The sequence below is a fragment of the Scyliorhinus canicula genome, chromosome 7, assembly GCF_902713615.1.
Source record: "Scyliorhinus canicula chromosome 7, sScyCan1.1, whole genome shotgun sequence".
NCBI lineage: Eukaryota > Metazoa > Chordata > Chondrichthyes > Carcharhiniformes > Scyliorhinidae > Scyliorhinus > Scyliorhinus canicula.
Genome location: NC_052152.1, coordinates 6612900 through 6637161, shown reverse-complemented (window position 1 = coordinate 6637161; position 24262 = coordinate 6612900). Strand labels below are relative to the sequence as shown.

The 24262-nt window shown below is 50.7% G+C and overlaps 1 protein-coding gene across 1 annotated transcript in view; it reads right to left on the bottom strand.

Moving 5' to 3' along the window:
* Window positions 1-24262, bottom strand: part of robo1 (roundabout, axon guidance receptor, homolog 1 (Drosophila)) — a 738067-nt gene that overhangs the window by 17134 nt on the left and 696671 nt on the right. The window contains 4 exon segments of the mRNA XM_038801251.1: window positions 8772-8924; window positions 13371-13792; window positions 17190-17441; window positions 19728-19872. Coding sequence (XP_038657179.1) covers window positions 8772-8924; window positions 13371-13792; window positions 17190-17441; window positions 19728-19872 — 972 coding nt within the window.

Here is a 24262-nt window from a genome sequence, read left to right as displayed (position 1 = left end):
AGAGTTTGAGCTGATTCTCCGATTGCCGACGCCGAATTCGGGTTCAGCGATTGGCCGGAGAATCCATGTTCACCGTGGAATTGGGGGCGGAGCCGTTTCCCGATGTTCCACCCCCTCAAAAAACGGCGTACTGCTTGAGTACACCGCACGCCATCGAGACGGCCTCAGGACGTCACCTGCGGCCCTCCCCGATACTCCGCCCCCAATGGGCCGAGTCCCTGACGGTGCGGGACAACTTTCTGGTCGGAAGACCAGACGGATCCTGCGGACATACCCGCAGAATCGGAGAATCCAGCCCTATTTTTACGCAGCAACTTACGATGATCTGGAAGGTATTGCCTGAAAGGATGGCGGAAACAGATTCAAAAACTTTCCCAAACGAATTGGATGTATATTTGAAAAGGGAAATGATTGGAGGGCCAGGGGAAAGAGGAGGCAAAGTGTGACTAATTGCACATCTCTTTCAAAGAGCTGGCACAGACATTTTATAATGAGTCAAATAGCCTTTTTCGGGCAGCATGGTGGCCTAGTGGTTAGCACAACCGCCTCACGGCGCTGAGGTCCCAGGTTCGATCCCGGCTCTGGGTCACTGTCCGTGTGGAGTTTGCACATTCTCCCCGTGTCTGCGTGGGTTTCGCCCCCACAACCCAAAGATGTGCAGAATAGGTGGATTGGCCACGCTAAATTGCCCCTTAATAGAAAAAATAATTGGGTAATCTAAATTTTTTTAAAAAAATAGCCTTTTTCGATGCTGTTTGATTCCAGAAGATTGAGTTGAGCTGGCTGACAGTGAGGGAAATAGAGAATGGGGGCTTTTGATCACAGAGTGCGGGGGTTCCTGTGGGAAACACAGGGCGGGATTCTCTCAGCCCTGGGCCGGGCCGGAGAATCTCCGCAACCGGTGCGAATCGCGCTATGTCGCCCCGACGCCCCGACACGATTCTCTGTAGAGAATCGGCGCCAATAGCGCCGGCGCGGTCAGCGTGGCGCCAGTCAGGGGCCACTCTATGCGGCCCCCCCCCACTGATTCTCGGGCCGGGTGGGCCGAGCGGCCATCGCACAAAACCCGAATCCCGCCGGCGCCGTTCACACTTGCGCTCAGCCGGCAGGACGTTGGCGTTGAAGTGTCGGGGATCGACCCCGAGTGGGGGGCGTCTGTTGTGGCCTGACCCGCGATCGGGGCCCACCAATCGGCGGGCTGGCCTCTCGGGCTGGGGGCATCCTTTCTCCCTTTAGCCCTACGCTATGTTGCGTCGGGGCCGGCGCAGAGAAGGGAGCCACTGTGCATATGCGCGTTGGAGCCGGCGCCAATATGCATGCATGGACCCTGCGGCACCCAGTTGACCCCGGGATAAGCAGCTGGAGTGGTGCGAACCGCTCCAGTGCTGTGCTGGTCCCCTCTAGGGGCCAGAATTGCTGATCCTGAGGCCGTGTTGACGCCGTCGAGAAACGCGACGGCGTTTCCGACAGCGTTAACACTTAGCCTCAGGATCAGAGAATCCCGCCCACACTTTCCACTCGGTCACCCAAGAGCAAAGAAACTTGCATTGACATGTGATCAGTCAACTCTCCATTGACTGAGGGTCAAACCTGGGCTGTCAAAAGGCCATGTCTCACTCCAGGGAATTGATCACACAATCCAGGCTGATAGCTGTAGGTAAAGTCACCATAGTCCCAGATGACGATTGGGGCAAGGTTGAGAAGGCGGTGACTTCATTAATAACAGGATTAGACAGGGTAGAATCAGAAAGAATGTTCCCAACGGTGGGGAGTCCAGAACTAGGGATAAGGGGTAAACCTTTTAGGACTGAGGTGAGGAGAAATTTCCACCCAGAGAGCGGGGAATCTGTGGAATTCACCACCACAGGAAGTAGTTGAGGCCAAAACATTGTGTAATTTCAAGAAGGAATTATATATAGCTCTTGGGGCTAAAAGAGATGAAGGGATATGGGGGGAAGGCGGGATCAGCATATTGATCCTGATGATCAGCCATGATCATAATGAATGGCAGGGCAGATTTGAAGGACGGAATGGCATCCACCTGTTCCTATTTTCTGTATATGTTTCTATGTAATAACCTCAGCTGAAAGATGAATTGAACCCACGCTGCTGGCCTTGACTCTGCATCACAAACCAGCTGTCTAGCCCACTGAGCTCGGCCCACCTAGCCCACTGAGCTCGGCCCACCTAGACCACGTACTTGGGCTTCCAGTTCCAGATTTTTATTGAGTTCAATATTGGGATTGGAGCCCAGGTCTCAAGCGTGCTGCTGTCCTGGGTCTCTGGATAACTAGCCCAGCGGTAATACCACGAACACCATCGCCTCCCTTATCGCTTGATCAACCTTACTGGATCTGACTATTTGGTCATTTTCGTGCTGTGGTTTGTGGGATCTTGCTGTGTGGTGTGGGCGCTACGGTAGCATAGTGGTTGGCATTGTTGCTTCACAGCGCCAGGGTCCCAGGTTCGATTCCCGGCTTGGGTCACTGTCTGTGCGGAGTTTGCCCGTTCTCCCCGTGTCTACGTGGGTTTCCTCCGGGTGCTCCGGTTTCCTCCCACAGGTCCCGAAAGACGTGCTTGTTGGGTGGATTGGGCATTCTGAATTCTCCCTCTGTGTACCTGAACAGGCGCCGGAGTGTGGCGGCTAGGAGCTTTTCGCAGTAACTTCATGCAGTGTTAATGTAAACCTACTTGTGACAATAAAGATTATTACTATAATTTCGCTCCCGTGGCAATATACTTCATGGGTGCAGCAGTGACGAGAAAGCAGTTGGGACATCTCTAAACAGTGGAAGGGATGCAGAAATGTCAGTCTCTCTGTCAGTTCCACCCTGGATCGTACATTTTCCCATTGCGCCATTGCACATGGAAGAGGCAAGAAGCTGGGAACACCGACCACGCTGATGGAATGGAGAATGTCAAAAACAATGGCAGTGCGGAGGAACCATCCTGCGATCCACTGGAAGCCTTTAATATTAATCAGCGAAGCCAATAGCTTTTGGGCTGCATCCTGTTTTATTCAAAACACCTGGATTGCAAGTTGACCCGGTGGATTGACCTCTAATTAAATAGCCTGTTCTTTTTCAATCTAATTTTCCTCAGACAAAACCACATTGCATTCCCCAGCCTCCGACTCAGCTTTTTCATTATACAATCACCCCTGGCAGTGACTTCCTAATATCAGGGGTTTAGCCACACAAACTCCCGATCTATTTTAATCTTCCGTTTGATTATTACTGTTCTCTCAACTCAGTTCTAACCCTAAGGGCCACTGCTGTTGCGATTATATCTGGGAATGAATCGCATTAAAGTTGCTTGGACCTGGTTTGAACCGACCCTGCTCGTCATTGTAAGCTTTGCTTTCAATGCATTTAGGTTTATTACAGTGCACAAGCCACCAACCCTCACCCCCTCACATCCTCGGTTTTCCAAATTTGGGCAATTACAATAACTGGGATATTTCCACAGGAACTGCCACAAAAGCAGTGACTTGCAGTGGAAATGTTTATTACAGAGAATAACAGAATCAGCTTAAGGCTGGGTACTAATATGAGGTTTGGAAAGTTTATCCATTGAATAAGAGATACCTAGAGAGAGTTTACATATAGAGTAACAGATACCCGGGAGTGAGTTACAGGCTGGAATCTAATCGAGGGGTTCGGGGTGGTTTATATATAGAATAAGATACCCGGGAGTGAGTTACAGGCTGGAATCTAATCGAGGGGTTCAGGGTGGTTTATATAGAATAACAGATACTGGGGAGTGAGTTACAGACTGGAATCTAATCGAGGGGTTCAGGATGGTTTATATATAGAATAACAGATACCCGGGAGTGAGTGACAGACTGGAATCTAATCAAGGGGTTCAGGGTGGTTTATATATAGAATAACAGATACTGGGGAGTGAGTTACAGACTGGAATCTAATCGAGGGGTTCGGGATGGTTTATATATAGAATAACAGATACCCAGGAGTGAGTTACAGACAGGAATCTAATCGAGGGGTTCGGTGCAGTTTATATATAGAATAACAGATACCGGGGAGTGAGTTACAGACTGGAAACTAATCGAGGGGTTCGGGATGGTTTATATATAGAATAACAGATACCCGGGAGTGAGTTACAGACTGGAATCTAATCGAGGGGTTCGGTGCAGTTTATATATAGAATAACAGATACCGGGGAGTGAGTTACAGACTGGAATCTAATCGAGGGGTATGGGGTGGTTTATATATAGAATAATAGATACCGGGGAGTGAGTTACAGACTGGAAACTAATCGAGGGGTACGGGTGGCTTATATATAGAATAACAGATTCCCAGGGAGTGAGTTACAGACTGGAATCTAATCGAGGGGTACGGGTGGCTTATATATAGAATAACAGATTCCCAGGAACTGTGTTACAGACTGGAATCTAATCAAGGGGTACAGGGTGGCTTATATATAGAATAAGAGATACCCGGGAGTGAGTTACAGACTGGAATCTAATCGAGGGGTACAGGGTGGCTTATATATAGAATAAGAGATACCCGGGAGTGTGTTACAGACTGGAATCTAATCAAGGGGTACGGGTGGCTTACATATAGAATAACAGATTCCCAGGGACTGTGTTACAGACTGGAATCTAATCGAGGGGCACAGTGTGGCTTATATATAGAATAACAGATACCTGGGAGCGTTTTGGTGGTTTGTGCTTCTATAGTCCCATTCACAACCTTATGATTGTTTCTCCGATAATGAAATAGTTTTGAAGGGTAGCCACATTTCCAATATAGGAAACACAGCCAATTTACGCACAGCAAGCTCCCACAAACTATAATATGATAACGATCAAGTGACCTGTGTTTGGGACAGCTAGTTAGCTCAATGGTTAGCACGTGTTCGACACTAACGCCATGGGAGCAGAGTTTCATTCCCGTTCCAGCTGAGGTAGACTTGAGGCCTACTCCTTCACCCTGACCTGTGACAAAATCACAACACTCAAATAATCGAGGACTGGAGAAGAGCAGAAGAAAATGTTTTTGACATTGATTGAGGAGTAAGTATTGCTCAGGGCAGTAAGTTTCTCCCTGTGCCTCATTGAAATAATAGTGATGTAATCTTTCACATCCGGCTGAGAGGACAGGTGGGACCTCAGGCTAATGCTCCAAACAAAAAAAACAGCACCTTAAACAGTACGGAGCTCCCTCAGTCCCTGCCCTGGGAATGGCAGCCTTAATATTTGTGCTCAAGCCATTGGAGTGGGACTTGCAACTACGGTCTTGTGACAGAGAGGTGAGAGAGCGGCCCTCTGAGCCACAGCTAACATCCTGCTGTCAATGAGTGCCGATGCTCCAAACTGTACAGTAACTAGTTATAGTTGGCACAGTTGATCCATTGTTGGATCTCCTCGTCGTGGTGGCCTTTTGAGAGAGGAGGCTGCCAAGATATGATAAGTGCTCAACGTATCCAGAGTTCCGCCTTCAATGGATGCAGGAGGTGGAATATTTGGATGACCGGATGTGGGTGGTATGAGTTTCGCTTTGGTAACATTCAAACGACAGGAAGAGTTTCTTGTCTGCAGGATTGGAGGGATCAGGGGCTGAATTCTCTGTCTGCAGGATTGAAGGGATCAGGGGCTGGATTATCTGTCTGCAGGATTGGAGGAATCAGGGGCTGGATTCTCTGTCTGCAGGATTGGAGGGATCAGGGGCTGAATTCTCTGTCTGCAGGATTGAAGGGATCAGGGGCTGGATTCTCTGTCTGCAGGATTGGAGGAATCAGGGGCTGGATTCTCTGTCTGCAGGATTGAAGGGATCAGGGGCTGGATTCTCTGTCTGCAGGATTGGAGGGATCAGGGGCTGGATTCTCTGTCTGCAGGATTGGAGGGATCAGGGGCTGGATTCTCTGTCTGCAGGATTGAAGGGATCAGGGGCTGGATTCTCTGTCTGCAGGATTGAAGGGATCAGGGGCTGGATTCTCTGTCTGCAGGATTGGAGGGATCAGGGGCTGGATTCACTGTATGCAGGATTGAAGGGATCAGGGGCTGGATTCTCTGTCTGCAGGATTGAAGGGATCAGGGGCTGGATTCTCTGTCTGCAGGATTGGAGGGATCAGGGGCTGGATTATCTGTCTGCAGGATTGAAGGGATCAGGGGCTGGATTCACTGTCTGCAGGATTGAAGGGATCAGCGGCTGGATTCTCTGTCTGCAGGATTGAAGGGATCAGGGGCTGGATTCTCTGTCTGCAGGATTGAAGGGATCAGGGGCTGGATTCTCTGTCTGCAGGATTGAAGGGATCGGGGGCTGGATTCTCTGTCTGCAGGATTGAAGGGATCAGGGGCTGGATTCTCTGTCTGCAGGATTGAAGGGATCAGCGGCTGGATTCTCTGTCTGCAGGATTGAAGGGATCAGGGGCTGGATTCTCTGTCTGTAGGATTGAAGGGATCAGGGGCTGGATTCTCTGTCTGCAGGATTGAAGGGATCAGGGGCTGGATTCTCTGTCTGTAGGATTGAAGGGATCAGGGGCTGGATTCTCTGTCTGCAGGATTGAAGGGATCAGGGGCTGGATTCTCTGGCTGCAGGATTGAAGGGATCAGGGGCTGGATTCTCTGTCTGCAGGATTGAAGGGATCAGGGGCTGGATTCTCTGTCTGCAGGATTGAAGGGATCAGGGGCTGGATTCTCTGTCTGCAGGATTGAAGGGATCAGGGGCTGGATTCTCTGTCTGCAGGATTGAAGGGATCGGGGGCTGGATTCTCTGTCTGTAGGATTGAAGGGATCAGGGGCTGGATTCTCTGTCTGCAGGATTGGAGGGATCAGCGGCTGGATTCTCTGTCTGCAGGATTGAAGGGATCAGCGGCTGGATTCTCTGTCTGCAGGATTGGAGGGATCAGCGGCTGGATTCTCTGTCTGCAGGATTGAAGGGATCAGCGGCTGGATTCTCTGTCTGCAGGATTGAAGGGATCAGCGGCTGGATTCTCTGTCTGCAGGATTGAAGGGATCAGGGGCTGGATTCTCCGATTCTGGGGCTATGTCCCCCATGTTGGTGTGGGAACGATGGCGTTTTACTGCCGTAAATTTGGCGTAAAATGGCCACCGACCCTCCGTTTGGCTGGGGGTAGCAGCCGCGCATGCGCACAGCGGCGGCCTGCAGTGGCCGCACCGTGCATCATGGCGCAGGCCACTCGCGGGCCCGGCCTAGGAAATAGTGCCCGCCCTTTGGCTGGCTTGCGAACCCTGGACCGCCCCCCCAACAGTGCCCCCCAACCCCTGCCAAAACCCAAACCTGCCCACGGATCAGCCCTCCCCCGACTGTGGCGGCTGCGGACTCAGTCCAGGGATGTACCCGCCGGGATGAGACTGCACGCGACTGACTCGATCGGTCGGGGTCGGACCTTCGGGGGGGGGGGGGGGGGGCCTCAGGCAATGTCCTGAGGCCGTCGGTACGTGGCGCAGTCTACTCCTAGAGTACGCTGCTTTGGAGTGGCGGAGCATCGCGAAAGTGGCGCTGCCCCCGATTTGGTCGTAAATGGGTATTCTCCGGCCAATCTCCGAATGCGATTTCGGCGTCGGCGACCGGAGAATCCAGCCTTAGTAGTGGTTTACAAATCTGATACAGAGTGGACAACGACACTGCAACCATCGCCAATCTGTAGATCATGCATGTCTACGGACTAATAGAGTTTTACACAACAAAAAAAATCACTTTGGCCCGTGGTGTCTGCATTGTCCATCAAGCACCTTCGAATCCAATTTCCCAGCACTTTGTCCATAACCTTGACACCAACAATCGAGGGTCCAAGAACGGATCCCACCTCCCGGAAACGCCTGCCAAATGTAGGGTGGAAGATGCAGCTCTGAGATCGGGCTCATCAGCCACGCAAGAACCCACGGAACCCATGAGTAGGAACACGGCGTTTCTTAGGTGGACAATCAAAGATTGGAGTCAGACCTTCAGGATTCAAATGACACACGGGGGGGGGAGAAGTGAATACTGCCCCCTTCCTCATCCCTAGGTCAAAGGAGGGGAAACATTCCTTTTGAAATGTAGCTTTCTTTTAAAAAAATAACAGATTGTCTTGGTCACGTCATGGTCATTCTGTTAGATCTAAATATCACGTCAGTGTATTTTATTCAGCTATCCTTTCAGGGTCACCAGAGAGAGAGAGAGAGAAAGAAGGAGAAGAAAAAGAAAAGACAGTAACATCAGCAACAGAAACAGACACAGGGAAAGAAAAATAGAGAGATGAACGGGGCGAGAAATAGAGCCAAAGGCACAGAGAGAAAATAATAGGAAACAGACAAAAGCAAAGATGCGAACAAAAGACGAGGGGAATTGGAGGAGAAAAACAGAGAGAAAACAACAAAGGAAGTGTAAAACCCCTTCACAATCCCTTCCATTGTAGAGAATCCCCCCCCCCCTGTTTGCTCCACTTAACATCTTTATGGCTGGGATGCCTTTGCGTTCACTCACGTTGCACACGATTCCATGTCTAAACATTTGGCTTCAGCATCCAATCCCAGTAAGAGTGTAAATTCCTCCCCCAATACCCAATTTTTTACTGTTGAACACCGAAGGTTTGACGAACAGGACAATAGGAGTTGCTGATTGTGGGCACTTTCAGGTGAGTGAGGAGGTCTCCTGAGCAATCTGCCGAGCCAGGGTTCAATCTATTGGGACTCTGGACTGAGCCATGTCTGGATGACGCATTCCATATCAACACCGAGGGTTTCACTGCAGCCAGAGCTTTAATGTGTAAGAGGGGTGAAAGGTTTTACTTTGTGTCGTACGTACCATCAGTGAAAATCTCTCGCCGTACGTGCCCAGCTTGGTGTTTCGGTTTCTTCATTGGACGGGATTTCTGCATCACAGCGGCACTTGCGTTGCTGTCGGTAGAAAAAGGACTGGTGGGGCGGGGACACTGCGAGGAGGGGAAGTGTCGGCGGCCTGCGGTAATCAGGGAAAAGAAGGAGAATGAGATTCACTACCGGTAGATGACAATCCATTCAGCCAACTGACTGAGCAAGCATCACTCCAACCTCTGACGTCCCTTAATCTCATCAGTCCTCGGTGCTTCTTTCAATCTTTGTTCCTCTTCCCTCCAGATTGTTGCTCTTATTCTCTCCACTAACACACTCTCTGTTTAAGCCTCATATCTGAGGAACTGCTTCATTCTCTCAGCTACCTTTTCCCCTTCCAGGTTTTCAATATCCTACTTTGGTCCATTCTGAGTCTCGCACAATAGAGAGACTGAAGCCACATATTATGGTCCTTTGTAGACAGACACTGGGCGGGATTCTCCGTTCCCCGACGCTGATTTCGTAATCAGCGATCGGGCGGAGAATCTATTTTGACGCCAATATCGCGCGCCGCGATGACGCCACTTCAGAGGGGGCGGAGCCTACAAAACCCAATGATTACTTCTGGAACATTGTGACCAAGACAGCTTGAGGGGCATCCTGTCCTTGCACACCTCGAGCCTCCTGATGGTTGTGATGCACTATCCATTATGACGAGACGAGAGTAGAGAGTAATCGAGGCTTTATTAAGCAGAGATGTGTTGCCTCCTGCAGCTGCTGCCAAAATGGCTGCAGCTCGGTGAGCACACACATTTATACTCCGCCTACTGGGCGGAGCCAGCAGACAGGGATCTACCTCCATACCTGTAGTACAGGAGCCTTACCGTATTACATCTCATGTATGTGATATATACAAACAGTGGTGACTACCACATTCACCCCCTGTTAAAAAAGAGTCCAGCGGGGGTGGTGTAAAACTAGTTACATGGTATGTGAGCATTTTTAAAGTGTACAGTTTGGTGAAAGTTCACAAATTTAGCCGGTCGGCTGCCTTGATCCTCTGTTGTGAGCGGCGCAGTCCTGGTGGGGAACCAGCTGGTGTCAGGTCCCTGAGGGAGACTGTGTCTTGGAGGCTGTCGGGGTACGCCTACTGCGGGTTCGCATGCAGCTGCTGTACCCTTTCGACCAACGGGTCCGCCTTGTGGAGCCACACGTGCTTGCGGAGGAGGACGGGTGCTGGAGCTGCCAGCCACGTTGGGAGCGAAACCCCGGAGGTGGACTTCCTAGGGGAGGCAAGGAGACGTTCATGGGGGGTTGCATTAGTCGCAGTGCAAAGTAGGGACGGATGGAGGGACGGAGAGACTTGGCAGGATCAGAAAGAGCCGACAACCCAGATGACGAAAGCTGTTCCTTCACCTGCTCCATGCCCACTCTTAATCTTCCTTCGAAAGTAGATGCAGGGGGACCAGCAGCATCGCGATATTCGGGATGAACTTGCCGTAATAATTCACGAACACTAAAAACGATGGAAGCTCCTCGGCACAGGGGCCTGTGGAGTGCCGCACACCCTGCGACTGGGTGTGAACCCTCGCAGTCCACCCGCTAACCCAAACACACCACCTCTCTGGCGTGGAAAGCACACTTGGTCCTTCGCAGGCCAGTGCCAGACTCCGGAAAATGCCGGAAAACGTCTGTCAGGTTGTCCAGGTGCTCATTCTCAGTCGCTCAGGTGACCAGGACATGGCCTGAATATACCGCCACACTCAGTAACTCACGCAGGATGTTCTCCATTACCAGCAGGAATGTACAGGCTGGAAGGGGTCGAGTGCCACATATAATGGACCAAATGGCCTTACTTCTCGAAACTCCCATGAGTTCGGCCCAACCATAAGACATAGGAGCAGAATTAGGCCACTCGGCCCACTGAGTCTGCCTCTCCATTCAATCATGGCTGATATTTTCTCATCCCCATTCTCCTGCCTTCTCCCCTTATTAGAACATAGAACAGTACAGCACAGAACAGGCCCTTCGGCCCTCAATGTTGTGCCGAGCCATGATCACCCTACTCAAACCCACGTATCCACCCTATACCCGTAAACCAACAACCCCCCCCTTAACCTTACTTTTTTTAGGACACTACGGGCAATTTAGCATGGCCAATCCACCTAACCCGCACATCTTTGGACTGTGGGAGGAAACCGGAGCACCCGGAGGAAACCCACGCACACACGGGAAGGACGTGCAGACTCCGCACGGACAGTGACCCAGCCGGGAATCGAACCTGGGACCCTGGAGCTGTGAAGCATTTATGCTAACCACCATGCTACCGTGCTTCCCAAAGCTAATCATGAACCTATCTATTTCTGTCTTAAAGACACTCAATGATTTGGCCTTTGCCTTCTGCGGCAAAGAGTTCCAGATCCACCACCCTCTGGCTGAAGATATTCCTCCTCATCTGTTTTAAAGGATCGTCCCTTTAGTCTGAGATGGTGTTCTTCAGTTCTAGTTTTTCCTACAAGTGGACACATCCTCTCCACGTCCACTCGATCCAGGCCTCGCCGTATCCTGTAAGTTTCAATAAGATCCTCCCTCATCCTTCTAAACTCCAACGAGTACAGATCCAGAGTTCCTCAGCTGTTTTCCTCATACGACAAACTCTTCATTCCAGGGATCATTCTTGTGAATCTCCTCTGGACCCTTTCCAAGGCCAGCACATCCTTCCTTAGATACGGGGCCCAAAACCAGCTCAACCTTTCCTTATCCCAGGAATCAGCCAGGGAATCCTTCTCTGTCCTGCTTCCAATGGAATTTTGGGGAGGAAATCTGGGAACATATCTGACTCGTGTCCCACAACAACTGCCCTCTGCCCATCAAGTCAAACAAGGGATGGGGAACAGTTGACAATCTTCCCAGTGATGCTGACGTGCCGAGGATAAATTCAAAGACACACAGGCAGAACGCTGAATAAAAGACTGGGAGCTATCTATTGAGAGAATCAATCTGATTAATAAAATACAGAATAAATGATTAATCTAAATGTTCAGTATGAATTAATAACTACAATAATATTTTACATTCCGGAACTGATTGCAGAGATTTTTTCACTGCATTAATTTTTAATGCAATTGAAAGCGTTCTGGATATTAATTTTGGTGGCGTCTTCTCATTGATTCTCCTCCTGATCTCTCCAAAGTATTCGAGCTGCTTGAGTGGCAGATCGAGTTCATCTCAGGTCATGATGCTGTTCACAGCAAATCCACTTCCAACACATTGAATTCCTTGGTGCTGATTGGCCCATTCAAGCTTTGCATATTTAGTACCAATCATGAAACTAATGAGGTTAAAACAAACCAACGCCGAAGGCACTTAACAAGAGAAAGAAGCTTGATTAAATAGTTGGCTTGAGTCAAATGCGGTTGCTGTTCACTAACAGTAAAACACATAAGCCATAAATATGTTAGAAATTAAGCTAGTATTTCCATTTGTGTACCTGTCCTGGGAGTGTTTGATGGGGAGAGTGGAGGGGGAGCTTTACTTTGTATCTAAACCCCGTGCTGTATCTGCCCTGGGAGTGTTTGATGGGGACAGTGTAGAGGGAGCTTTACTCTGTATCAAACCCTGTGCTGTATCTGTCCTGGGAGTGTTTGATGGGGACAGTGTGGAGGGAGCTTTACTCTGTATCTAACCCCGTGCTGTATCTGTCCTGGGAGTGTTTGATGGGGACAGTGTAGAGGGAGTTTTACTCTGTATCTAACCCCGTGCTGTACCTGTCCTGAGAGTGTTTGATGGGGACAGTGTAGAGGGAGCTTTACTCTGTATCTAACCCCGTGCTGTCCCTGTCCTGGGAGTGTTTGATGGGGACAGTGTAGAGGGAGCTTTACTCTATCTAACCCCGTACTGTACCTGTCCTGGGAATGTTTGATGGGACAGTGTAGAGAGAGCTTTACTCTGTATCTAACCCTGTGCTGTACCTGTCCTGGGAGTGTTTGATGGGGACAGTGTAGAGGGAGCTTTACTCTATATCTAATCCCATGTTGTACCTGCCCTGGGAGTGTTTGATGGGGACAGTGTAGAGGGAGCTTTACTCTGTATCTAACCCCGTGCTGTACCTGTCCTGGGAGTGTTTGATGGGGACAGTGTATGGGGTGCTTTACTCTGTATCTAACCCTGTGCTGTATCTGTCCTGGGAGTGTTTGATGGGTACGGTGTAGAGGGAGCTTTACTCTGTATCTAACCCCGTGCTGTACCTGTCCTGGGAGTGTTTGATGGGCAGTGCAGAGGGAGCTTTACTCTGTATCTAACCCCGTGCTGTACCTGTCCTGGGAGTGTTTGATGGGGACGGTGTAGAGGGAGCTTTACTCTGTATCTAACCCCGTGCTGTAATTGTCCTGGGAGTGTTTGTTGGGGACAGTGTAGAAGGAGCTTTACTCTGTATCTAACCCCGTGCTGTACCTGTCCTGGGAGTGTTTGTTGGGGACAGTGTAGAAGGAGCTTTACTCTGTATCTAACCCCGTGCTGTACCCGTCCTGGGAGTGTTTGATGGGGACGGTGTAGAGGGAGCTTTACTCTGTGTTTAACCACACACGGTACACACCTGTTGCTGGGTCCTGCATTTGATGACGAGCTACTTTGAGTCCCGCGTACTCAGCAGCTGCTGCCACAGCATGTGCAAAATCAGCATCGGTAAAGAAAGAGCCGTCAGAGGAACTGACAGCGCTGGAGCGCCCGCTGGAGCTGTTGGCATCTTCCTCAGAGGCCGAGCCCCAGCCGTTGATCATGGAGCCCGTGACGGAACTTTCTAGGTCTCCCACGCTGGAGGCGGGCGTCTGCTCGAGACCACGGAGCAGGAGTCGGCGGCTGTGCATCTTGGCAACTTCCACATCCTCCTCTTCCTCCTCATCCTCCTCCTCGGGGGCATCTGTGTCCATGTCGGAGACGAGAGGCCCTGAGATGTAGCCGTATGTGTGGGAGGGGGAGACTGGCCTCGGTGGAGGGGGAGGACTAACGGGATGGCGCCTGGGAAAAGAAAACAACTTTACCACCAGGAAGTCTTATATATAGTGTGTTTCACTGCTTCGGGGCACAGCAAAGCTGGTCTTCTGACAGTGCCGCACTCCCTCAGTACTGACCGTCTGACAGTGCAGCACTCCCTCAGTACTGACCCTCTGACAGTGCAGCACTCCCTCAGTACTGACCCTCTGACAGTGCAGCACTCCCCCAGTACTGACCCTCTGACAGTGCCGCACTCCCTCAGTACTGACCGTCTGACAGTGCAGCACTCCCTCAGTACTGACCCTCTGACAGTGCAGCACTCCCTCAGTACTGACCCTCTGACAGTGCAGCACTCCCTCAGTACTGACCCTCTGACAGTGCAGCACTCCCTCAGTACTGACCCTCTGACAGTGCGCGCACTCCCTCAGTACTGACCCTCTGACAGTGCAGCACTCCCTCAGAACTGACCCTCTGACAGTGCGGCACTTCCTCAGTACTGACCCTCTGACAGTGCAGCACTCCCTCAGTACTGACCCTCTGACTGTGCAGCACTCCCTCAGTACTGACCCTCTGACAGTGCAGCACTCCCTCAGTACTGACCCTCTGACAGTGCAGCACTCCCTCAGTACTGACCCTCTGACAGTGCGGCACTCCCTCAGTACTGACCCTCTGACTGTGCGGCACGCCCTCAGTACTGACCCTCTGACAGTGCGGCACTCCCTCAGTACTGACCCTCTGACAGTGCGGCACTCCCTCAGTACTGACCCTCTGACAGTGCGGCACTCCCTCAGTACTGACCCTCTGACTGTGCGGCACTCCCTCAGTACTGACCCTCTGACAGTGCGGCACTCCCTCAGTACTGACCCTCTGACAGTGCGGCACTCCCTCAGTACTGACCCTCTGACTGTGCGGCACTCCCTCAGTACTGACCCTCTGACAGTGCGGCACTCCCTCAGTACTGACCCTCTGACAGTGCGGCACTCTCTCAGTACTGACCCTCTGACAGTGCGGCACTCCCTCAGTACTGACCCTCTGTCAGTGCAGCACTCCCTCAGTACTGACCCTCTGACAGTGCGGCACTCCCTCAGTACTGACCCTCAGACAGTGCAGCACTCCCTCAGTACTTTTTTTTCTCTCGTTTTTTTAAATAAATTTAGATTACCCAATTATTTTTTCCAATTATGGGGCAATTTAGCATGGCCAATCCACCTACTCTGCACATTTTTGGGTTGTGGGGGCGAAACCCACGCAGACAAAGGGAGAATGTGCAAACTCCACACGGACAGTGACCCAGAGCCGGGATCGTACCTGGGACCTCAGCGCCGTGAGGCGGTTGTGCTAACCACTAGGCTACCGTGCTGCCCTCACTCCCTCAGTACTAACCCTCTGACAGTGCGGCACTCCCTCAGTACTGACCCTCTGACAGTGCAGCGCTCCCTCAGTACTGACCCTCTGACAGTCGAGCACTCCCTCAGGAAACCACACCCCTATAACATAGATCAAGCAATTTGGGGTACAGAGTAACAACATGTATTTTGTGTTTTCATATTATCTGCTGTGCTCTGTTATACACAGAATTTTCTGCATATGCATTTCTGAAATTCTGTGTGTGGTCATATATGTCACCCTGTGTATGTCTGTTTACATCAATATGAATGGAAATATACAGCTGTGTGTGTGTGTAAATGTGCCTGGGTGTATATATGTGTGAATATGTGTGCATGCGTGGTATGTGTGTCTGTGTATATATATGTGTGTGTGTGTATATTGTGTGTGTATATCTGTGCCTGTGTGTGTGTATCTGTGTTTGTGTACGCGTGTGTTTGTTGTATATGTGTGTATATATCTTTGTGTGTACATGTGTATATGTATGTTTGTGCGTGTGTATACATGTCTGTGCATGTGCGTATGTGTACATGTGTGTCTGTGTATACATGTGCCTCTGTCTGTGTACATGCTGTCTGTGTGTGTGTATATGTGTCTGTGTGTGTATACGTGACTGTGTATGTATGTGTGTCACTGTGTCTGTATATATATGTGTCTCTCTATGTGTATATGTGTGTTTGTGTGTGTATATATGTGTGTCTGTGTGTGTATATATGCGACTGTGTGTATACAAGTGTTAGTCCGTGTGTATATGTTGTCAGTGTGTGTGTATATGAGTCTCTGTCTGTGTATATGTGTCTATCTGTGTGTATATGTTGTTTCCGTGTGTGTATATGTTGTCTCTGTGTGTACATATGTGTTTTTCTGTGTGTGCGTGTGTCTCTGTATGTATATCTGTGCCCCTGTGTGGATATGTGTATCTCTATGTGTATATGTGCGTGAATATGTGTCTCTGTATGTGTATATAATAACAATAATAATTAATAATAATAATCACTTATTGTCACAAGTAGGCTTCAATGATGTTACTGTGAAAAGCCCCGAGTGGTCACATTCCGACGCCTGTTTGGAGCGGCCGATACAGGAATTAAACCCGCGCTGCTGGCCTTGTTTTGTATTGTAAGCTAGCTATTTAGCCCACTGTGCTAAACCAGCCCCGCCAGCAGAGACACCAGCATTTGTGTGTCTCTGAGTGTGTATATATGTGTCTGTGTGTCTCTGTATGTGTATGTGTGTCTCTGTGTATATGTGTATGTCTCTGTGTATGTGTGTGTCTCTGTGTATATGTGTGTCTCTGTGTATATGTGTGTCTCTGTGTATATGTGTGTCTCTGTGTATATGTGTGTCTCTGTATGTGTATGTGTGTCTCTGTGTATATGTGTGTCTCTGTGTATATGTGTGTGTCTCTGTGTATATGTGTGTCTCTGTGTATATGTGTGTCTCTGTATGTGTGTCTCTGAGTGTGTATATATGTGTCTGTGTGTGTCTCTGTATGTGTATGTCTCTCTGTGTGTATGTGTGTGTCTCTGTGTATGTGTGTGTCTCTGTGTATATGTGTGTCTCTGTGTATATGTGTGTCTCTGTGTATATGTGTGTCTCTGTATGTGTGTCTCTGAGTGTGTATATATGTGTCTGTGTGTGTCTCTGTATGTGTATGTCTCTGTGTATGTGTGTGTCTCTGTGTATATGTGTGTCTCTGTGTATATGTGTGTCTCTGTATGTGTATGTGTGTCTCTGTGTATATGTGTATGTCTCTGTGCATGTGTATGTCTCTGTGTATGTGTGTGTCTCTGTGTATATGTGTCTCTGTATGTGTATGTGTGTCTCTGTGTATGTGTGTGTCTCTGTGTATATGTGTGTCTCTGTGTATATGTGTGTCTCTGTATGTGTGTCTCTGAGTGTGTATATATGTGTCTCTTTGTGTGTCTGTGTGTGTATATGTGTCTGTGCGTGTGTATATGTGTGCGTATATGTGTCTCTGTGTGTGCATGCGTGTGAGGTATCTCTCGGTAGTCCCAAGTCTATTTGCAGTTACCTGCGCTCACTCGCAGCTTGGATAAGGACAAGGTTCTCCTGGCTGTCCTGGAGCATGGGCATGAACTCCTCCTGTGGCGAGGGTGTGAGTGTGGCAGTAGACTGGTGGCTGTAGGACACAGCTGCTGGGGACGAGGCTGCCCCACGGATTGGCGGCGTTGGGCCTCGTTCATCGTCCTCCTCCTCCAGCTCATCCTGCTGTAGGTACATTCTGGCAGGTGGCACTGGGCAGAGCCCCTCCCGATCATAACTGCTAAAGCAAAAAACAAGGATTCATTAAACACTCCCTCAGTACAGATCCTCTGACAGTGCAGCACTCCCTCAGTACTGACCCTCTGACAGTGCAGCACTCCCTCAGTACTGACCCTCTGACCGTGTAGCACTCCCTCATTACTGACACTCTGACAGTGCGGCACTCCCTCAGTACTGACCCTCTGACAGTGCAGCACTCCCTCAGCACTGACCCTCTCACAGAGCGGCACTCCCTCAGTACTGACCCTCTGACAGTGCAGCATTCCCACAGTACTGACGCTCTCACAGAGCGGCACTCCCTCAGTACTGGCCCTCTGACAGTGCAGCACTCCGTCAGTACTGACCCTCTGACAGTGCGGCACTCCCTCAGTACTGACCCTCTGACAGTGCAGCACTCTCTCAGTACTGGCCCTCTGACAGTGCAGCACTCCGTCAGTACTGACCCTCTGACAGTGCAGCACTCCCTCAGTACTGACCCTCTCACAGAGCAGCACTCCCTCAGTACTGACCCTCTGACAATGCAGCACTGACTCAGTACTGACCCTCTGACAGTGCAGCACTCCCTCAGTACTGACCCTCTGACAGTGCAGCACTCCCTCAGTACTGACCCTCTGACAGTGCAGCACTCCCTCAGTACTGACCCTCTGACAGTGCGGCACTCCCTCAGTGCTGACCCTCTGACAGTGCAGCACTGACTCAGTACTGACCCTCTGACAGTGCAGCACTCCCTCAGTACTGACCCTCTGACAGTGCAGCACTCCCTCAGTACTGACCCTCTGACAGTGCAGCACTCCCTCAGTACTGACCCTCTGACCGTGTAGCACTCCCTCATTACTGACACTCTGACAGTGCGGCACTCCCTCAGTACTGACCCTCTGACAGTGCGGCACTCCCTCAGTACTGACCCTCTGACAGTGCAGCACTCCGTCAGTACTGACCCTCTGACAGTGCAGCACTCCCTCAGCACTGACCCTCTCACAGAGCAGCACTCCCTCAGTACTGACCCTCTGACAATGCAGCACTGACTCAGTACTGACCCTCTGACAATGCAGCACTCCCTCAGTACTGACCCTCTGACAATGCAGCACTGACTCAGTACTGACCCTCTGACAGTGCAGCACTCCCTCAGTACTGACCCTCTGACAGTGCAGCACTCCCTCAGTACTGACCCTCTGACAGTGCAGCACTGCCTCAGTACTGACCCTCTGACAGTGCAGCACTCCCTCAGTACTGACCCTCTGACAGTGCAGCGCTCCCTCAGTACTGGCCCTCTGACAGTGCAGCACTCCCTCAGTACTGACTCACTGACAGTGCAGCACTCCCTCAGTACTGACCCACTGACAGTGCAGCACTCCCTCAGTACTGACCCTCTGACAGTGCAGCACTACCTCAGTCCTGACCCACTGACAGTGCAGCACTCCCTCAGTATTGGCCCTCAGACAGTGCAGCACTACCTCAGTACTGACCCACTGACAGTGCAGCACTCCCTCAGTACTGGCCCTCTGACAGTGAGCACTCCGTCAGTACAGACCCTCTGACAGTGCAGCACTCCCTCAGTACTGACCCTCTGACAGTGCAGCACTCCGTCAGTACAGACCCTCTGACAGTGCAGCACTCCCTCAGTACTGACCCTCTCACAGAGCAGCACTCCCTCAGTACTGACCCTCTGACAATGCAGCACTGACTCAGTACTGACCCTCTGACAGTGCAGCACTCCCTCAGTACTGACCCTCTGACAGTGCAGCACTCCCTCAGTACTGACCCTCTGACAGTGCGGCACTCCCTCAGTACTGACCCTCTGACAGTGCGGCACTCCCTCAGTACTGACCCTCTGACAGTGCAGCACTCCCTCAGTACTGACCCTCTGACAGTGCAGCACCCCTCAGTACTGACCCTCTGACAGTGCGGCACTCCCTCAGTACTGACCCTCTGACAGTGCAGCACTCCCTCAGTACTGACCCTCTGACAGTGCAGCACTCCCTCAGTACTGACCCTCTGACAGTGCGGCACTCCCTCAGTACTGACCCTCTGACAGTGCGGCACTCCCTCAGTACTGAGCCTGGGACTTTAGCTTGGATTATGTTCTCCAGTCTCTGAACCCCACACCATTCCATCACAACTGGTGGTGATGTTTCCAGCCAACGCTGATGGTGGGTGAACTGCCAAGGTACCCGGAATAAGTGTGACTGGATTGTGTTTTTTGCCCATGGAACCTGTGTCTCAGTGAGAACCAGCAAATCCGGAGCAGGATTGAGGAACTGAAGAGAGGTGAGTGAGGTCTACATACCTTTCCTCTGTCAGGCTGTATTCGTCAGGATTAACGGATGTGGGAGGTGGGTGAGCTGGAGGTGGCGGTAGGAGATCTGCCCAATTCATGCCACTCTGTTTGGGCAATTTTTGCGTTCGAACACTCTTTTTGTGCCCCTGGCTCCCTAGACACACAACAGGAAAAAAAGATTGTCACCTTCTGCAGGAATATTTAGATAAGAACTTAAGAACATAAGAATTAGAAGCAGTAGGCCAGCTGGCCCCTCGAGCCTGCTCTGCCATTCAATGAGATCATCATAGAATTTACAGTCCAGAAGGAGGCCATTCGACCCATCGAGTCTGCACCGGCTCTTGGAAAGAGCACCCTACCCAAGGTCAACACCTCCACCCTATCCCCATATCCCAGTAACCCCACCCAACACTAAGGGCAATTTTGGACACTAAGGGCAATTTATCACGGCCAATCCACCTAACCTGCACATCTTTGGACTGTGGGAGGAAACCGGAATGCCCAGAGGAAACCCACGCACACACGGGGAGGATGTGCAGACTCCACACAGACAGTGACCCAAGCCGGAATCGAACCTGGGACCCTGGACCTTTGAAGCAATTGTGCTATCCACAATGCTACCGTACTGATCTTTTATGGACTCAGCTCCACTTTCCGGCCCGAACACCATAACCCTGAATCCCTTTATTCTTCAAAAAACTATCTATCTTTATCTTAAAAACATTTAATGAAGGAGCCTCTACTGCTTCACTGGGCAAGGAATTCCATAGATTCACACCCTTTGGATGAAGAAGTTCCTCCTAAACTCAGTCCTAAATCTACTTCCCCTTATTTTGAGGCTATGCCCCCTAGTTCTGCTTTCACCCGCCAGTGGAAACAACCTGCCCGCATCTATCCTATCTATTCCCTTCATGATTTTATATGGTTTCTATAAGGTCCCCGCTAAATTCCAATGAGTACAGTCCCAGTCTACTCAACCTCTCCTCATAATCCAATCCCTTCAACTCTGGGATTAACCTAATGAATCTGCTCTGCACACCCTCCAGCGCCAGTACATCCTTTCTCAGGTAAGGAGACCAAAACTGAACATAATACTCCAGGTGTGGCCTCACTAACACCTTATACAATTGCAGCATAACCTCCCTAGTCTTTTTTTTTAATAAATGTTTTTTATTCAGTTTTCATGTTTTATATTGAACAAATTACAAATTGTTAGGGAGAGAGGAAAAAAAAAGAACACGCAAAAATTAGCATATATATTTACAGGTAAGCATCTTTGTAATAATAACTGTGGCCTCCCCCCTTTAGCCGGCATACATATTTTACATTCCCCAATATGGCCGAGGCACATGTTTATTGGCATTTATTTAGTTTGGTTTTGGGCCTTAGCTAGCCATCAAACCCCCGTAACGAACCCGTAGCCCCCCCCCCCCCCCCCCCCCGGGCTACCTTCCCCCGATTCCCGTCCATTTTCCCCTGATTCTTGGCCACCCGACTATTCTTCCTCTTGTACGTTGGCCACAAACAGGTCCCGGAACAATTGCATGAATGGCTCCCACGTTCTGTGGAAGCCGTCGTCTGACCCTCGGATGGCGAATTTGATTTTCTCCATTTGGAGAGATTCCGAGAGGTCGGACAGCCAGTCTGCAGCTCTGGGCGGTGCTGCCGACCGCCAGCCAAACAGGATTCTACGGCGGGCGATCAAGGAGGCAAAGGCAAGGGTATCCGCCCTCCTCCCCAGGAATAGATCTGGCTGGTCTGAAACCCCGAAGATCGCCACTATCGGGCATGGCTCCACCCTCACCCCCACCACTTTGGACATAGCCTCGAAGAAGGCTGTCCAGTACTCCACAAGTCTGGGGCAAGACCAGAACATGTGGGCGTGGTTGGCCGGGCCTCTTTGGCACCGTTCACATCTGTCCTCCACCTCCGGGAAGAACCTACTCATACGGTTTCTCGTTAAGTGGGCTCTATGTACCACTTTTAGTTGCGTCAGGCTGAGCCTTGCGCACGTGGAGGTGGAGTTGACCCTATGCAGTGCTTCGCTCCAGAGTCCCAACCCTATCTCCATCCCCAGGTCGTCCTCCCATTTCCTTCTTGTTATGTCCAGTACGGTGTCGTCCCTTTCTACCAGTCGGTCATACATGTTGCTACAGTTCCCTTTCTCTAGGATACTTGCGTCCAGTAGGTCTTCCAGTAGTGTCTGTCGTGGCGGTTGTGGGTACGTCCTTGTCTCCTTTCGTAGGAAGTTTTTGAGCTGCAGGTACCGTAGCTCGTTCCCCCCAGCTAGCTGAAATTTCTCTGTCAGTTCGTCCAGTGTTGCGATCCTGCCGTCCGTGTATAGGTCCCTGACTGTCAGTGTCCCCCCGTCCTGCCTCCACCTTTTGAAGGTGGCGTCAGTCAGTGCTGGTGTGAACCTATGATTGTTGCAGATGGGAGCCTTGTCCGACATTTTGGTCAGGCCAAATTGCTGCCGCAGTTGGTTCCAGGATTGGAGGGTGGCTGTCACCACTGGGCTGCTGGAGTGTTTTTTGGGTGGGGATGGGAGTGCTGCCGTGGCGAGGGCCCGGAGGGAGGTCCCCATGCAGGAGGCCTCCTCCGCACGCATCCACTCGGCTTCTGGCTCCTGGATCCATCCCCTTACTCGCTCGGCTGTTGCCGCCCAGTGGTAGAATTGTAGATTCGGGAGGGCTAGCTTTTTTTGTAGGACCTTCTTTGGGATCCTAGCATTTTTACCCCCCCCCCATACGAACGCCATGATAAGTTTGTCCAGCGCTATGAAGAAGGCCTTGGGGATGTAGATCGGAATGGATCTAAACAGGAAGAGGAACCTGGGCAATACGTTCATTTTGATCGTCTGGACTCTCCCCGCGAGGGAGAGTGGGAGTGTGTTCCATCTTTGCAGGTCCTTTTTTACTTCCTCCGCCAGGCTGGTGAGGCCCGAGAAGGCTCCAAACTCTTTCAGGAGCGCGATGATTCCGTCCATGCTGCTTTGTGGGTCCGAGATGTAGAGGAGCAGATCATCTGCATAGAGTGAGACTCTGTGCTCTCTGCCTCCCCTTCGGATCCCCCTCCAATTTTTTGCATAACTTCCCTAGTCTTAAACTCCATCCCTCACACTGATTCACAAATAGGATACAAGGCAAAGAAACAGGCCATTCGGCCCTCCCAGTTCATGCCAGTATTTAAGCTCAATTCCAGCCCCCTCTTTCTTTCCTCATCTGAATCGGCCATCATAGCCCTCTGTTCCTTTCTCCCTTATGTACTTGTCCACCTCCCTGTTAAACGCATCTCTACTATTTGCTTCGCCCTCAAAGTGTGTTGGTGAGTCCCACACTCTCCCCACTCTGTGGTGAAGGCATTTCTTCTGAATTCCCCAATGGATTTCTTGATGATTATTTTATATTGATGGCCTCTCGTTTTACTCTTCACAACAAGAGGAAATATTTTCCCTGTGTCCCCTCTATCAAAACCTTTGATTGTTTTAAAGACCTCTGTTTGGGCACCTCCTGTTCTCTTGCATTTTTCCCCCTTCTTTTGGCTGAGAATAGTCAACTTTGTTTCACATGGACGCGTCCTGAGAACGCAGAGCCCGTTTACACCCCAGGAATAAAGGAAGTCGCACAGGGTAAGGGAGAGCTGAATTGAATAAGCAGTAAGGGTGTTTTATTAGCCATTCGAAATGAGAAGGCTGAGGGCTGATCAAGCATTATTTCAGGCAGCATGGTGGTGCAGTGGTTGGCACTCCTGCCTCACGGCGCCGAGGTCCCAGGTTCGATCCCAGCCCTGGGTCCCTGTCCGTGTGGAGTTTGCACATTCTCCCCGTGTCTGCCTGGGTCTCACCCCCACAACCCAAAGATGTGCAGGGTTTGTGATGGATTGGCCACGCTAAACTGCCCTTTAATTGGAAAAATGAATTGGGTGCACTAAATTTTTTTTAAAGCATTATTTCAGGAAGGGATGGGGGCCACCTCTGGTGGAATCTGTCAGCTTGAAATGGTCACTATTAACTCCAACAGGGAAGGCAGATGGAACGTCTTCACTGGCAGGAATGAGACTTGCATTTGTATTGCACCTTTCACAACTTCCCGAAGCTCCTCATTTGGGGCCCTCAGTTTACAGTCTCACCAGAAGTCAGCACCTTCCACAATGCAACTGTCCGTCACTATTGGCACCAGTCTCAAGTCTCTGGAACACATGGAGACTCTTGACTTCCAGGTGAGTGCGCGATCAACTGAGCCTTGGTTGAGGGAATAACTGAAATTCGGGAATTCAGGAGAAACCCTTTAGCCAGAGAATAGTGAGAACATGGGACTGGCTACACAGGAGCTGTTTGGGGGGGGTGGGGGGAGAGAGTGACAGGCTAGGTGGATAAGCCCGAAGGGGAAAAAGAGGAGAAGGATCTGGTGGAGGGGCGAGCTGAGGATGTGCAGTGCAAGGGCCCTGTTGGAGCTCGAACATCTGCATGGACCAGTTGGGAAGAACAGCACCCCCCCCCCCCCCACCGTGTCTGCTGGAAACACTACGCAGTTTGACATTGATCT